This window comes from Rhodamnia argentea, chromosome 2, assembly GCF_020921035.1.
Source record: "Rhodamnia argentea isolate NSW1041297 chromosome 2, ASM2092103v1, whole genome shotgun sequence".
Classification (NCBI taxonomy): Eukaryota; Viridiplantae; Streptophyta; class Magnoliopsida; order Myrtales; family Myrtaceae; genus Rhodamnia; species Rhodamnia argentea.
Genome location: NC_063151.1, coordinates 26,230,352 through 26,246,936, shown reverse-complemented (window position 1 = coordinate 26,246,936; position 16,585 = coordinate 26,230,352). Strand labels below are relative to the sequence as shown.

General features: G+C 39.3%; 1 protein-coding gene across 2 annotated transcripts; it reads right to left on the bottom strand.

Annotated features, from left to right (window-relative positions):
• Positions 1 to 1,231: 1,231 nt before the first annotated feature.
• Positions 1,232 to 10,605, bottom strand: LOC115737379 (golgin candidate 5). 2 transcript variants are annotated; one of them, XM_030669475.2, is made up of 22 exons: positions 10,293 to 10,605; positions 10,037 to 10,177; positions 9,717 to 9,932; positions 8,066 to 9,063; positions 7,025 to 7,096; positions 6,374 to 6,448; positions 5,594 to 5,708; positions 4,965 to 5,026; positions 4,775 to 4,822; positions 4,140 to 4,424; positions 3,983 to 4,042; positions 3,799 to 3,882; positions 3,640 to 3,705; positions 3,452 to 3,550; positions 3,161 to 3,379; positions 2,982 to 3,084; positions 2,686 to 2,906; positions 2,428 to 2,487; positions 2,243 to 2,356; positions 1,811 to 1,885; positions 1,646 to 1,729; positions 1,232 to 1,516 (listed from the first exon to the last, which is right to left on the bottom strand). In XM_030669475.2, the coding sequence occupies exons 3-21, from the start codon at positions 9,862 to 9,864 to the stop codon at positions 1,694 to 1,696; spliced, it is 2,940 nt and encodes a 979-aa protein (XP_030525335.1). In that variant the 5' UTR covers positions 9,865 to 9,932; positions 10,037 to 10,177; positions 10,293 to 10,605; the 3' UTR covers positions 1,232 to 1,516; positions 1,646 to 1,693. The 2 variants fall into 2 exon arrangements, with proteins under 2 accessions (XP_030525335.1, XP_030525334.1); XM_030669474.2 differs by lacking the exon at positions 10,037 to 10,177 and having other exon boundaries at positions 9,717 to 9,930.
• Positions 10,606 to 16,585: the final 5,980 nt, after the last annotated feature.

The window sequence follows — 16,585 nt, the reverse complement described above, 5'->3', positions numbered from 1 at the left end:
TGAATATTTTGTATAAAACAAATAAAAGGCTGCGATATTATAAGATCAAAATATTAGTATCAAGAATTTCGCGTAGGAATTTCATATCTTTTAAGTTGGCACATCGCATCGTAGTTGGAGTCGAGGCATATTTGATGTTACAAATTTCCAGCTTGAAGATATTGTTGAGAAAACAGTACTTTAGTTTTTTGTTCTTTTGATCAAGCATTTCAAAAATTAAATCCTTAAAAATTGTGGCGACTATTGTTTGTATTTATTATAGGCAACAGGTCTTTTTAAAAGTTAGAGCGCTTGAAATTTTGATTGAGGCATCCTCGTCTCAATTCTTAAAATCAGCGAATCGAGAAAATAGTATTATATTCGCTTACGTTAGGAATTTAAAGAGTTAAAATATTAATTGCAAGGAAAGAGGCGGCTTATTCTATTGCAAAGGACGAGTAAAAGAAAAGAAAATATCCAATCTTTGAACAATTTTATAATCCTAGGAACGTATTGTAATCATTGGAATCGGACGTGTTTCATCGTATATCTCATACTATAAAGGAATGAAAACCTCGATCGAACCATTGCTATAAATTGCGGTTAATTATTAGTGCTAACGTGCGCCGACGGGGGGTCAGGTGAAACAGTTGGATCTGAAGTGCGGTGTAGAGAAGCAGCAAAGTTAGAGAGAGAGAGAGAGAGAGAGAGAGAGAAGGATCTGGAGGCTTCCTACTTCTAGAGTTGCTCAGAGGCGAACACGTGTGTCCTTTTGATTTCGTAAAAATTTCCCCAATGCCTTGGGGGATTCGGATCAGCTGTCTCTCGAAACACGCACTTGCGGTCTCCTTGACCAATCATAGGACGACACGGCTCTCTCCCCTTCTTTCGCATTCCTTTTGGCTGTTCAGATCGAATGCACGACGGGGCACTTATTCTGTGTCTAGGCTTCCAACGTCGGATGGACCATCGGATTCTGTCGACCCGACATGAGGGGTGGATTCTCACTCGTGCACGTGCATGTCCTTCGTCGGCGGACTGATTGAAATGTTCGATTGAGAATATTTCAATTTTCAAAAGAATTTATTATAACGTAACACGAGGAAAAAAATGCGTCGAAAATTATTCAATTTATTGGATTACTTAGTTAACTAATATTCGAGGGACACTGTTTTTTTTTTTTTTTTTTTGGGGGGGTCGAACGAGGGGCACTGGTTAGGATAGCGAAGCAGTCCTATTAAGAAGCATCTCCAATCAACCAGACTGAACAAATATATTTTCTCACACAGCAATACGCTTGTGCGACTATATTTTCACTCCGCGTCGGTTCATCTCGTCTCGCAAAAATTGGGATCGACCAGAAGTCTTTCCAAGAAACAAGAAAACGCACGCTACGTAACTTCAATTACACTTTGCTTTATCTATGGAAATCTGCCACTTTTTGCTCTATACAGGAGTAAGTCCCGAATAACAACTTCACACTTGCAGCCTCTAAAGACACTTCCCATCAGAAGATCGCTCCACATGTTTTTGCTCCCTGAGCCAAGGAGAAGACAAATTCTAAGGTCATAATAAAGTGGGGAAATGAAGGAAAAGCGAAGATAATATAGAAGTGATGGATGATGACTCCACTCTGCGCATGTGCGACGGAGTCCGTAGTCCATACCGTGAAGCCCGAGCTAATGGATGAGAAGGTGATGTCCCAGTTGAGATATCAAGCAGCACGCATCGTTGAACCCAATTTCTGGATCTGTGCTCGGGAAAAGGTAGGATGTATCAACTACGGCAGGAAATGTACATTCCCATATAGAAGCTAATGCGATATTCATACCTGATTCACAAGCAAGTTCACTTGCTCCCTGTACATCTCTTTTAAATCCACAATATCAGCGCGAAGCTCCTCCAGCTAAAAATGTGCAAAGTGTCAAGGCGTGACGTTTGTAAAGAAGCATATATATAAAACACTCTTTGTGATTCCATGATCTAACATTCTTTAGATTGAGCATCAGGCTCTTGTCAACATGTCAAAAAAAATATCTATTGTCAGTATCCTGCATGAATCAATTCATTTGTACGCAGAGTTCCATTGACGAAAGCAATATATGTTTTGAGCATGAAATTTGCATCCACAATAAAATCGCCTTAGCTCTCTATGCCATGTAAGGGTAAATTCTATGCCGATAGTTCCCATCACAAATATAAAGCCAAGCCCCATTATGTAGTCGACACTGTGAGTGAAGGCCTTACGGAATTAATGCATTACCTCCTCGTCACGCTCACCCATAAGCTCCAGTGCTGCAGAGTGCCGCCGCCTCAGTGCTTCAAGCTCTGCTCGAATCCCAGGAACTGTTGCTGCCTCTGAACGTAACTTTTCACACTGTAGCAGCATAAAGCAAATTCAGTCTCTCCTGATTTAGAAAAGCTAGTAGACTAACCCGCCAAACTCACCTGTGCTGTCAAATTTACTAATTCTTCGGCAAGAGAATCGCGAATAGATTCCATTGATGCCTAAAGTGAGCAAGCAAACAGTGCTTTCAGTACAAAATCAAAAGGAATAATGTTGAATTCTACAGGTCTAGAAAAATCCCAATAAAAATAAACCTTTGACATGAGATGTAAGAGCAGAATACCATTGGAAAACCAATGCACAAGTTAGAAAACTAAGTTTACATTCTAAACAAAAAGTATCATAGAAAAAGTACGCACCAGACGAGACATGTACGATGCAAGCTCACCCTCCTTCTGACGAAGGGTAGCTTCAAAAGCTCTGGGTGTCATGCTCTTCATGTAGTATGGACTCATACCAGTCTCCCCAGCATTTCTCCTCTCGGACATACCATCAGATGAGTCCAAAGATGCTTGTAGGAAATAACTCTCCTCCATGCTGCCCAGGCTGCTGGTGCTTGAAAGTTTCCGAGTCAAAATTCCTGCACATAATTTCAATGAGATATAAAGGTAACACAGATACAACCAAGTCAAAAGTTCTGACTGAAGGTTCAAACCATTGTCAAGACCAGGCTTTGTTTTCGGATCAGATACAGCACTAGGAGGCATACGTGATGTCCTTTCCAATTCCAGACGGGCAGTTTTCTCCCTTTCCAATTCCTGCCAGATACAGCATGACTGATTCAGAAAACAAATCATGAGGTAGATACATGTACAGATTTTGGGAAGATGAGACCTGTTGTAAAAGTTCCCTATGCATTAGAGCCTCTTGCAACTCTTGTTTGTGTTTACGTTTCAATTCTCTTGTTTCTTCTTCAAGCTGGGTTACACGACCTTCTAAAGTATCCGCTTCCTCCTTTGCTGCAAGGTACTCCTGCCTATTTTCAGCCGCTCTCTGCCTCTCCTTTTCAAGGGACCTACTTTGCTGTGTCTGCTCTGCTCGTAGGCAGGAAATCTGAATGATAGAAGGATGATCAGTGCTCCAGCATAGGTTAGAGTACTAGCACATTGTTCCTCAAAAGCCAACCTGAGCTTCCAGCACATTAATCCGCGATAAGGTCTGGGATAAACGCTCATTTACAGATCTGGCTCTCTCCTCAGCAGCTGCAGCTTTAGCTTCTTCCTCCTGCAGGTCCCCGATTCCCCCCATGGGAGCAATTAAATTCGTATAATCTAGTCAATAAATGATAAAGACCATATAAAAAAGGTAAACACCTGGAGTCGAGAATTCAAGGACCTCTCAACAGCAGCCCATGCCTCTGCTTTCCTGGAAGCTGCTTCCTGTCACCAATTGATGATGCCATAGCCGTGAATTGCATGCTTGGACAAAAGAAAATCTAAAGACTCGTGTCAATGAAAAAATAATCTCTCAACCTGTATAGCTTCAATCTGCCTTAATAGAGGTCTTGTCGATTCAGGAACTTGTGAAATCAATTCCTCACATCGTCGTTCACTTTCCTATACATATTTGGAGATTCATTAAAGGCATGAAAGAAACCTCTTACTATCGAAACAGTCAAATTTAATAACTACGCAATTGTAAGAATTCTGGACATACTTGGTAGCGTTTCTGGAGATCTTCAATGTCCCTGCGAAGCATGTCTTCTCTGAAAACTGACTGAAAGATCAAAAGTTGCTGACAGGGTCAATGAAATTATATATCCCATGAAATTCAACTGGATAATCCACAAATGGAGTTTGAATATTCTAAGGACCTGCTGTTCCTTTCTACTTAAAGTCTGCCTTAATTCGTCCAGTGTCTGAACTAGCATTGCTTCGCGTTCCTCAGCCTCTCTCAGCCGACTCTCCAATTCAGTCCTGGCTTCACTGTTAGCACGGGCCTCAGCCAAGGCTTCAGCCTCCTTGGCCGCATTAAGAGCACTAGTATAGAATTCTTTCTGTGCAGACAATTCAGCTTGGTGCTTTTCTATCGTCTCTTGCAGCAACTTCTCGGTCGCTGCCTTGTCCCTCTTCATGCTCTCTGCTTTGTTTTCTTCTACCTAAAGGTCAAACGAGTACAAATGCTTTTACATCAAGCCAGAGAACAAAAGAAGTAATGGTTCATGGGATCCTTTTTGGTGTTATTTTATGTGTCACACCACTCCCACAAAAATCTATTCAGATAGCATGATCAGGAATTTATTAACTATGAAACAATTGCTGATTGATTCCAGGACAACCAACAGAAGTACTGACAGAAATCTTGACACATTCTCTAAGATAAGAGAGGGTGTGATAGACATATGAGGCTTCAGCATGATAAAAGTTTCCCAACCTACAAAGCTGTGGCACGTGAAGTAGTGAAAAATTTTATACAATCACAAACAAACTAAATGACACTTTTAAGTACCTGAAGCTTTGTAGTCAAACCTTTCTTCTCTTCTTCAAACTCTCGGATCTAGCTTACAGGAAAAAAGAAGAAGAAGAAGAGGCAAACAGGTAAATATAACTTGGAACTTTTAACAAAAAGGACTTAGACAGTTTATTAAAAAAAAAAAGAATATGATTTGACTATTCAGTATTAGAAAATGATTGCTCACCTGAGCCCTTAGTTTTCTGATTGTAGATTCTTGAGCAGCTTGTTTTTTGGAAAGCTCTTCACCTGTTAATCGAAAAGGGCATCTGTGTGTGTCATTTTACTGTGTGTGTCATTTTACTGCTCAATGCAAAAAAGAAAAAGAAAAAAGAAAACAATGGAGAGAAGACTGCAATAGAAATCATCAGAAAACCCAAAATGGATAACTCTAATAGCACTAAGAACGAAAATAGAAGTCGGCAATCATTGTTACTCCAGAGAAAGAGAGAGAGAGAGATCTTATTGGATAACTTCACATGGGAAGTTCTTTCCCAATTCTGCAGCAATCATTTTCTGTTCAAGGTTATGAATCTAACAATCGCCCTAGACAGTTCTTTCAAAATCATATACATCCCGTAGAGAAGGTAGTTTAATAAACCTTGTTTGTAAGCAGAAGAAGTAAATACCATAAATCCATTCCAAAATCGTCGACATGTAATCTTTATTTTTTCTAATCAAACTTCATTAGAATGAAATGCATATAAACTACAATAACAGTAGATTATAGAAATAGCTTTAAAGAACATCTAGTCCAAGAAGATCTCCACGTTCAATCCTTTACTAAATGTCATGTGAAGTTCTTCAAACCCCTACCTTCAGCCATAACTTGATTGATAATTTCATCTTTTTCCTTGAGAAGAGCGGCAGCATCACTTTTTCTGCTCTGCTCTCTCCTAAGAGTATCTCTTTCTCTAGTCAAAGAATAGACCTGTAATCAAAATGTGACAACATCCAATAAAATATAAACCACAATATGCTTTGACAATTACATGTATCTCGGAGAAACATATTACAGGACATACTTCTAACTCTGGAAAACTACACCAGTACTTGCAATTTTCTGAGACTGACCAATAGAAAATAAGAATAATATGATGTCGGTGCTTTAACTTTCTGCCACTACATGTGCAAAATGAGTTGCTATTGGAACTAACCACATTTCTACTTTCACTTTGATTCAATAACCAGACATTGTCTCAGCCACAGCAAACCTTGAAAATAATGCTAAAATGCCTCAAAGACTTGATGGAAAACCTTTCTCTTTGCATCTTATTATGTCTATTATGCTCGTGTTACAACTTTATTCTGCCATTACATGTGCAAGATGAGTTGTTATTGCAACCAACCACATTTCTACTCTTACTTTGATTCAATAACCAGACATTGTCTCAGCCACAGCAAACCTTGAGAATAATGTTAAAGTGCCTTAAAGACTTGATGGAAAACCTTTCTCTTTGCAACTTATTAAGTCTACTTCTTTGTAAGCAAGAAAAACCATTAGCTTCTACATCTGCTCGCATGTGAAAGGTCCTACATCATAGACACGTGAATACTACCCATCTTTTTAACATCGACGAGAAATGGAAGACACACCTTTCTTTCGAGAGCTGCAACACGTTGGTGGTATTCCTCTCTCAAAGTCTCAATTTCAGCGTCATTTGATTTTCTCTGTTCCACATTAATCAACAGTTAAGGGTATAAGAAGTAGAACAAATGAAGGGACAGAGATTACGTTACCAAGGACCAAATCCCCTTACTTTATGCGGTTCGGCATCACATGGGCAAATGAATGTCATGCAACAAACTGATCATAGTGATTAAAATATCTAAAGACTAGACCGAGTTGTGTCGTTCTATTGATAAAATACCCCTCACTGCCGAACCTTTTGCTCTCTATCACATTCATGTCCATTGTACACATAATTCTACTTAAACACAATTCATGCTCAAATGGGAGTCAGAAAATACTTTCCCAGATTTTAGAGTATAAGGTGTATATATGGAGGCAGCAGAAAACATCACCTTGGGGGATTTAAACCATAACTCCAAGATACATAAATCAATAAGCTACGTGATGGCTACAAATTGAAAAGTTACATCTGATTCATGCTACCTAAACAAACCCAACCCCCAAAAAAAAACCACGGTAATTTACAGACAAGAAGTATCTTGAATATATTTTCTTCAAAGCATGTTAGTATGCTTGCAATGATACTCTAACGGGGACCTTGGAAGTTCATGTACCTTTAGATCTTCAATAAGAGCTTTTAATTGCTCATTTTCATTCATCAACTTTGCAATCTCATCTGCTTTTGCCTGGAAAAAGAACAATAGAAACTGGTGTAAGTCTCTGAAGGCATGTAGAAAGAGTAATAGTCTCGCAAAATTATAATTGTAGATTTAAAGAGAGGCAGACAACGGAAAAATTTACATGCAAACAACTTGATCATAAGACATTGAATAAAATCAGCAAGTTGATGATTTGAATCACTAAAGAAAAAGGCCCACTGTACTCTAATCATCTCAAAAGACTTGAAAAGCCTTCGAAAAACATTGATACCCAGAAGTTCACACTCAAAGCAGTTATGGACAACTGGGTCCTAAACCTTCCCAATGAGGCATCTCCTTGGTGCCTTCACATACATGGGCTGCCCATGCCCAGTACATTTCCTGTTACTGCCTCCTTAACGCCCTTCTTTACAACTTCAATGACCATACCATGATAAAAAAAATCATAGAACAGTACGAAAAAGTAGCAGCATTAGCCATCAACCACCATCTCTTCAATGAGTTTGATGACAATACGAAGAAAGCAACAAGGTGATTATCTGCTTCAAAGAACTAAACTCAATTCGCAAATCACGACATCACCTCTATGCTAACGTAATTCGTAGGTTTTCAAAATGTTTTTCCATACAAGCATAGCTGCAACTTAAATCAACAACTCTAAAGTTGGGTGAAAACAAATAACTAAAGAAGATTTCATCATCAATGCTCATTCATAGAGTATTAAGCTTCCATTAATTCAGACGAAAGGAGCCAAAGAATCCTGATAAGATGGCTCTGCTCCCAACTAAACAACCACAAGAAACCACTCAGAAAGCTCATGACTGAAACAAACAACCAGAAAAAAGAAGTGGTTCACTATGAGGTGAACTTGCCCTGGAACTTTAAAAAAAAAATCCAAAGGGACACAGGAAATGCAGATTCTTTGCAAGCAGGCTACGAGTTCCACTTCTAACACAAAATGATCAATCATCCATATAGCAATTATTAATGATGTACCTGAGCTTGCCTTGCAGCACCTTGCAATGCTGTCTCCATCATCTTCATCTCCCTTTTCACCGTCTCTAATTCTTCTGCAGCATCTATGGTGCCAGAAACATTTGACACTGAGCTTAAACGTTGTTCTTGGACGTCAGTTTCAGGAGCATGGGCATTACTCAGTTGTCGAATCACTTCAACAGAATCATCAACTCCAGATGGTTCCTCAGGCGTAGTTGCAGCCATTGGAACCATCTTGTCCTCATCGTGAGAGAGCATCTGCGAAGAGTCTTCTGAAGCAAGTACATTAAGTGAGTGATCCCTAGAAAATTCACCAGGACTACCGACCTCATCTGCAGATACAATTGGCGAACCAGATAGCTCAGGCCCACCTTTAGCAGGGGTATCAGTTGTCCCCGATTGATCTAACGGAATCTTGTCCCTAATATCTTCTGCTCTTGTTTTATCTGTGCCGACAATCTCATGCAAATCAACAGCAACAGATGATTCAACAGATGATTCATCTGCTACAGGACTACCCTCAGCTTGATCTGCTTTTGGGTTTTCCAATACGGCTTCTGCCGTTACTGAACTTCCAGAAATATTTGTTTCTAGGCTCTCCTTCTGTTCTACATTATCAACAAGTTTCGATGTCTCGGAATTCTCAGCATTATGCAGTTCATCATGCAGCGGTGCTGATACAGATACAACTTCTTCAGGATCTGATGTTGCCTTTTCTGTTTCGTCCATTGTCTCCGAGTGTACATCATGCTTCTTCAGCTTGAGCTCTTCATTTACGTCTTCAGCAAGCACGGTATTTTCCGTATGTCTATCCTGTGACTCATTAATTTCAGCTGTCTCTTCCTCCTCAGCTTTAGATGGATGCTCAGGAGATCCAGATTGTTTTGATGACTCTACACTGGCGTCGTCCTCACTTCTTTGCCCCATAAAAGAGATGACAGGTTCAAATAATGCTTTTCTGTCAGTGGCTGATGGCCACATACCCGAGGCTGATGGACCTGCCGAAAGGTTTCAACTTTAAAATAGCTGCAAAATCTTTCAAAAGTTTTAAGAAAATCCACGTCTATATTATGTCCAATTACAAGATCGATTGTACGAAGATGGAGTTTTGTCTTCATAGTACATAAATGCATCAGCATTGAGATATAGTCCTATACCCATAAGTTGGATGCTGCAAGCAACAGAGCTACCAGAATTCTCGCAGTAAAGGCCATAGATTGAACACTTCCCTAAAGGCCCTTGAATCCACATTCCTTGCAATAATAGACAGTGCACAATCCACACAAGAATCACATGACCAAACAACACGAGCAGACAATTTTTCACAACTTTTTCATCTCATTCCTAATGTTGTTCTGCCCTCTCTGTCAGCAAGTTACTGGAGCTTCTAAAACTGGAAGTGCTGGAAAATTTGAACTTCAAAACTGACAGAACGATTATCAAAGTCTCTACATAAATGCAAATGTTTCTAATTTCTCAATTTCCATGAAATGAATCTGACGTGACAGCCAAACTTTCTGCAATGTACTCCAGACTAGCGAAAATATCAAGTGCAAATGACATGCCAAGGTCCAGGCCAGCAAAAATGTCTAACCTTACAGCAACTTAAGATAATAAGCGAGAAAAAAGAACAACGTCCAATAGTGAATACCTTCATTGCTCGACTCCGACTTCTCCTCGAATCCCAGAGCACTGTCGAAATTCTTCTCTATGTTCTTCACACTCTCGCTGAGCTTATTCACCGCACCTGCTAAATCAGGGAAGTTCCCCAAGGAGACTCTCCCACTGAACCATGCCATCTCCAATCACGAACTAAAAGCAAGTGTCACGGACTCTGAGCAGCAAGTCCAGACACATCAACGATTCTGGCATTCACAGTACACATTAATCACACGATGTGACATAATCAATAGCGGCAACCGAAGCCACTACCGAACGTAATCGAGACTCGAACTAAAAATCAATCATCGACGTGCCTAAATCGGCTTGTGGAGTCCAACGATGCAAAAAATCCAAATAGCAGAAATGACATCACGAGGAGCGATTGGGAACTGAAACAACACTTTCTCAGACCAAACGCGACAAGTCCAGAGACATCAACAAATCCTGCGTCTGCGTTGAGAATGCAGGATAACCGAATCAGCCAACGCGATTCCTCGAGCTCGCAGAACGCAGGCGAACCGACTGACGAAAATCAACGGGACTAGAATTGGAAATCGAGCATTACCGTGCCCAGATCAGCTCGCGGAATCCAGCGACGATGGAATGGAGAAGACCGACATCGCGGGGGGCATGACGGGGACGAGTCCGATTCCTCGGAGATGCGGCCGCCAAATCTGGATCAAACGACTCGGTTCTATAGGATTTCGTGATCGAGCTCGGCGATTCCTATGCGGAATTCAGGGGTATGGAGAGCGATCGCAGTTGAGTGGAAGAATGGGAAAATGGTTGAGAGGTGAATCGAGAGAGGCATGACGGGTCGATCTGATTCGGAGAGGCTGAAAATGAAATCACGCGTAAATTTTTCTCTATTTTTCAGAATGCTAAAAAAAATACAAGAGAATGAAAACGAGTTAAATTATGGAAAAATTTCAAATAAGATCACGGTGTGCTATTATTTTTTTAAATAAGTCTATAAAGTGCTTAAATCAATTCAAAAAAGTTTTTGACTTAAAGGAACTTTCGTCCTTTACTTTTTAAAATTTCTTTTTTCTTCGTTTTTCTTTGAGTTAATACCACGAAAAATTCCAAACCTCAAATGGTACACTTATGACAAATTTATTCTAAACTATTTTTTTAACCATGAAAAACTTTAAATTGGTACACCCGTAATAAATTTACCCCAAATAATTTTTTTGACCATAAAAAATCCTAAACCGGTACACCTATGGCAAATTTACCATTAACTAATTTTTTTTATCACAAAAAATCTCAAATTTGTACACTTATGATAAATTTACCTTTCATTAAATTGGGTTAATATTACAAAAAAATTTAAATTGATACGCATCCGACAAATAGAGAGTAAAAATCCTAAATTAGTACACACATGTACTGTACATGCCATAACTTAGCAATTTGATTGTCAAATTTAACGAAAATTAACGGAGGGTAAATTTATCTCAAGTGTACCAGTTAAGGGTAAATATGTCAGAAGTGTACCGGTTTGAGATTTTATGGTCAAAAAAATAATTTGAGGTAAACTTATTACAAATGTACCAATTTAGGGTTTTCCGTAGTATTAATCACTTTTTTGTTGCCTTTTCTTTTCTTTTTTACCTTTTTCCTCTTCCCTCCCTTCCTAGGACATCGCCGATCTCAAATAGAGGGCTGCCCTCACCTAGGCCGGTGTCAGGCGACCCTCACTTGCTCAGGCAATGGCCTAAGGAAGAGGGGAAAATTCAAAAAAGTACAAGACAAAAATGCTCTAATGCAAGGTCCTTCTTTCACACTAATTGAGTACTTCATATTCTTATTTGAAAAAAAATTCACTTCAGATCATTATTTGAGAAAATAAGAACACTTGAGGTGTTTATTTGAATTTTTTTTTATATTAATGGAATAACTGAAAATGAAAAGAAAACAAAAAAAATGAAAATTATAGCTAATTTTGATATATCCTTACCACCAAATAATAGGCATTCAGCAATTGATACTCATGTTCCAGTTAATAATTCAGTTGTCATTTTTAATGTCAAAGAATATTAATGCTCTCTATTTCAATTTCTGAAAAATTGAGAATTAAAGAATATGGTGAATTTGAAAGTTCCATTATTATTTCTGCAATCTGTCTTTAATTGGTAGAGAGATTAAACAAAAAAAAAAAAAGTCAAGCGTCGTGAAAGCTTCGAGCGTTGGGAAGGGATGACGGCATGATTTGCAAATCCATGAAATATTTATCTATCTTTATACATGTATCTTTTGGCGAATAACCTTCATACATGCTATTATTTGGTAAGAATTATAGGTGGATTGAAGATAACGACCATGGACAAATGTTCGTTCGCTTTTATATCGTGTACTAAGATTGTGTCTAGTTAATAGATAAGAACAAAGTTAGAATCTCAAATTTATCATAATTTGGTGTAAATTCAACATGAATATATCAGTTTAGGGCAAGCATGGCACATATATACTGATTTAGAATTTTTTCAGACATAAAAATTAGTTTTGGATAAATGTGGGACGTGTGAACCAGTTTTGGGGTTTCGATACTATTAGTCTTATCTTAATTGAAAATTCGATTTAATTCAATTAATTGTGAAACAACAACAAAAATTTTCAGATAGCATTTAAAATTAGGGATATTTTCACTAGGAGCCTCAAAACTTGGCAAGAAAGTGCAATTGATTCATAAAACTTGCAAAAAATGAAATCGAGTCCTTCCGCTAAACTCTGTCCGCCTTGGCAAACGGAAATATCGTAGCTTTTTTAATATTTTCTCTTTCTTATGTGGCGATGACGTGGTTAAAACGACATTATTTTAGTTCAAAGCTTATTTTTAATATAATTTTTACTTAAATTAATTAAAAAATAAGCTAAAATTTAAATTAAAAAAAAAAAAAAACAACAACAACAACACAGCAGAAGGATAACACAAAACCGGTGGTGAGGGCCGGCCATGGTGGGGAAATGGTCGCCAAGCCCGACCGGGGGCCGGCGATCCTCACCGAGGTAGGCGAGGGTCACCCGCCCTCGCCGAGCTCTGGCCGAGGGCCATCGAGGTGGAGGAGGATGTCGTTGGGCTTCTTGCCGGAGAAGAGGTTGGTGAAACCGGACTCCTCCAAGGAAGGGAGAGAGTTGATGCAGGCGGAGAATCTTACCATAGAGGGGGTTTTCTTGCATGGTGTCATTGAATTCGAGGACTATGAAGGCCTGGTAGACATAGAACCAATCCTGGGTCGATCTCCACCATCGCTTCGGGAGGTGGAAAGGTCTCGTCTTGCGAAGAAGAAGAAGACGGAGCAGGAACCACGGTACCACGGTGCGGATGAAGACACAAGAGATTGCCAATCGTCATCATCATCACGGCGGCAATTGAAGCAGGAAAAAACGAAACTTGGGTTAAGGTAAATAGACCCTCTACCGCCCGCGACCCCCGGCGTCCATTTCCCCACCGTCGCTGGTCCTTTGTGGTGGTGGTGGGGCAGAGCCTCGCCCGCTGGTTTTGCGTTCTTCTTCTACTGCTTTTTTTTTCTTTAAATTATTTTAAGTAAAATTAAACTAAAAATCAGATTTTGGCCATAACTACGTTGTTTCAGCTACATCATTGCCATAAAAAAAATCATTAGCCAAAGTTGACGGAGTTAACGGAAAGACTTGATTGTATCAATTTGATAAGTTTTAGGACTCGATTGCACTTTTTGCAAGTTTTAGAATTTAATTGCATCTTTATGAAAAGTTATAGGACACATCCCTTAAAATTATAAATAGGTGGCCATTTAGCTTATTCAAGCACTTACAAAGCCTTTTTCGCCATTCCATTTCAAATTTGTACTCTAACTCGAGTTTTACGGATGGCGTTTTTTTCGGAAAACATGTATATACAATGGAGTTTATTTATTCCCCCTCGATGGACGGTTTGATAACTATTTCTTCTGTATTTTATATATATATATATATATATATATTTATATCCAGATATCATCAACTATTCCACTGCAAAAATAACAAGGGTCATTCACCCTTTTGAGTGGGATTTTGCTCCTAAGACGCCAGTCAAGTTTAATACGAAATTGACTGAAATCATTTCTTTTTGACCAACCTTTTCTTATTTTGACTACCAACAGGCTTGGTGGAACTCTTTCTTCAAACAGAATCCCAATAGAACACATACATGGTTGTTCTATTTTGAAGAAAATTTTGACATTACCAATTTACCTTCTTGGTTCATACGGTGGTGGGACCATTTTGGCCCTCTTACCGATATACTTCCCTCTAATGTTTTTGAATCCTATCGCATTTTTAAAACATCTTATACACCTACGCCCACCGAAAAGGTGTATCCAGCCTTTCTATTATTCCGAGCTACTTTTCGTATTTCTTGGGTCATGGCACGGGATTTTGAATACCAAGTGGGAGCTCCAGGTTCCACGATTGTGATCCTATCCAGACGTTTCAAGACTAAATGGTGGGATGGGGTGATTAGATTCGATCTCGTGACCATCCCAAATCTGCACTTGTGTCAAAAAGGGCTGTAGTGTTTAACACAAAATCATGGATTTTAATAGAAATATTAATTATTCATTTTTTAGAAGTGACTTCAGAAAGTAAGTGTAGAAAAGACGAAGGATCTGAATCTTTAGGGCCTTCGGTTTCATTTTCTTTTCTTTTCAAAATTTGTCTCTTGAATTCTAAAAATTCTTGATGTTGCTCAATTTGATTGATTTTGAGAAAACGAATTTCCTTTTTTAATTCATTTATCTCAAACTGCAAATCATTAGAATTTGTTGGTTGAGAAAATTGTCCTTTTCCTCTATTCAAAATATCGGTTAGATTATAAGAATTATCAAAAGGTTTGGAGTAGAAATTTCTGGTTTCTGAAAACGATTCATGGCTATCTCGGAATTAGAAAGGTTTTCAATTTTATCCAAAATTTCTTCTTCATCCTTAGTCAAAACACAAATATCCTTTGAATCCTTTTTAGGACTCTCGGGTTCATCAATCTCAGAATCAAACAGGTTTGCTAACTCATCAATCCGAGGACCTTCGTCATTATCCTCTTGTTCGGAGAAATCAGAGGTCTCGGATTCGGAATCAATCATGAGTTGGTTTAACTGGTCAAGAGTTTCCTCGTCCAATTCCAACTCATTAATCTTTTTAAAGACTTTGCAAAATTTGCGGGTATGTCCTTTCTTGCCGCACTTAAAACAAGTAAAATTTGAGAAATCTTTTTTCACAACTTGTTTTTTGGAATCAAAGTTTTTCTTTTTAGAAAACCTATTGGATTTTCCGGCAAAATTTTTCTTTTTCTTCTGTTCCGTTTTTTCCGGAGGGCAAGTTCCTTTGCACTTTGAACAGTATTTAGAAGAAGAAGAGTAAGGATAAGAAGGATCATATTGACGGCAAAAATCTCCCAATCCCTTGTTTCCAAGAGATTTCTCTTTCTTAAGTTGTTTTTGCAACTTAATATTATTGCACATCTTAGATCCAGTCTTAAAAACATAAGAAACAAGTTTGCCATAAGAAAGGACATTAAAAGGGATTTCTTCGCCATATTACTCTCGGATTCGTTTTCGGACCTGATTTCCAATAAGAATAGGGAGACCGGCTAAGAATTTCTCTTTCCGAAAAGGTTGGTTGCGATGCAGTCGGAGCAAAACACGTTGGAAGAATTCGTCCTTGTATTGTCGAAATTCACCTAAGGATCTCCATTTTAAGTTTGAAAGAAGATCCTGGTTGTGATCTCGGATAATAGAAGGATTGCCTATAAAATGCTGAGAAATTGAATAAATTAGAGTTAATGGAGATTAGAGGATGGTCACGAGATCTAAGTTGAAACAGCATCATGGAGAAAATTTCAAATAAATGCCTATAGGGTCATCATTTTTTCAAATAAATTCATGAATTGGATGTTATTTCAAATAAGTGCCCGAAATGCTTTCATTATTTCAAAGAAGGGCATGGCCGAAGCTCATTTTCATCATTTTTTTTTTTTTGTTCCTTGTTTTCTTTTTTTGATTTCCTTTTTTTCCTTTTTATTTTTCCTGTCCCCCTCCCCGGCCATTGCCTGCCTTAGGTGAGGGCCAACCTCGCTTGGGTCAACATCATGTGACCCTTGCCAATGTGCTAGATTCGGGGAGGCAGCGGGGGTCGAGGCAAGCACATATCGGAATTACATCAGACGACTTCATTCCCAAGTTTGTTCCTAAAGATAATCTTCTAGTGCTGTCACATATGACGTAGAAAAAGCTCGCCCGATGCCGGTGAGGGTTGCCTTTGCCCTCGCGTGGGCTAGCGAGGTCGGCATTGGGCATGGGTCGCTTTGTCGGATCCGGCGAGGCCTACGTCGGGCGAGGGTTGGCTCATCGTATTTGATGAGGGCAACAGCCCGGGCAAAGGGCGAGGTTAACCTCGCCCGATTCGGGGAGGGCAAGGGTTAAATGTTTTCCTTGTTTTCTTTTTCTAATTTCTTTTTCTTTCTTTTTTCTTCTCCCTTTTCCCAGCCATCGCCGGCCATAGGCTAGGGTCGCTCTCGCCCACCCTCCCGGTTCCGGTGATGGTAAGCCTCGCCTCTTGCCTAGGATGTTGCCCTCGCCGAGGTTGGGCTCACCTAGGTGGGTGAGGGATTTCCTTGCCGGATCTAGTGAAGCAACCCTCATCAATGTCGGGTGAGCACATATCGAAATTGGATTAGAAGATTTTGTCACCAAGTTCTATTCCAAATGACGATCTTCTATTGCTGTCACATTTAATGTAGAAAAAGCTCACCCGACGCCAGCAAGGGTAAAATCCCGAGCAAAGGGCGCGCGTTGCCTCTCCGAATTTGGCGAGGCTTGTGTCGAGTGAGGGTTAGCTCGT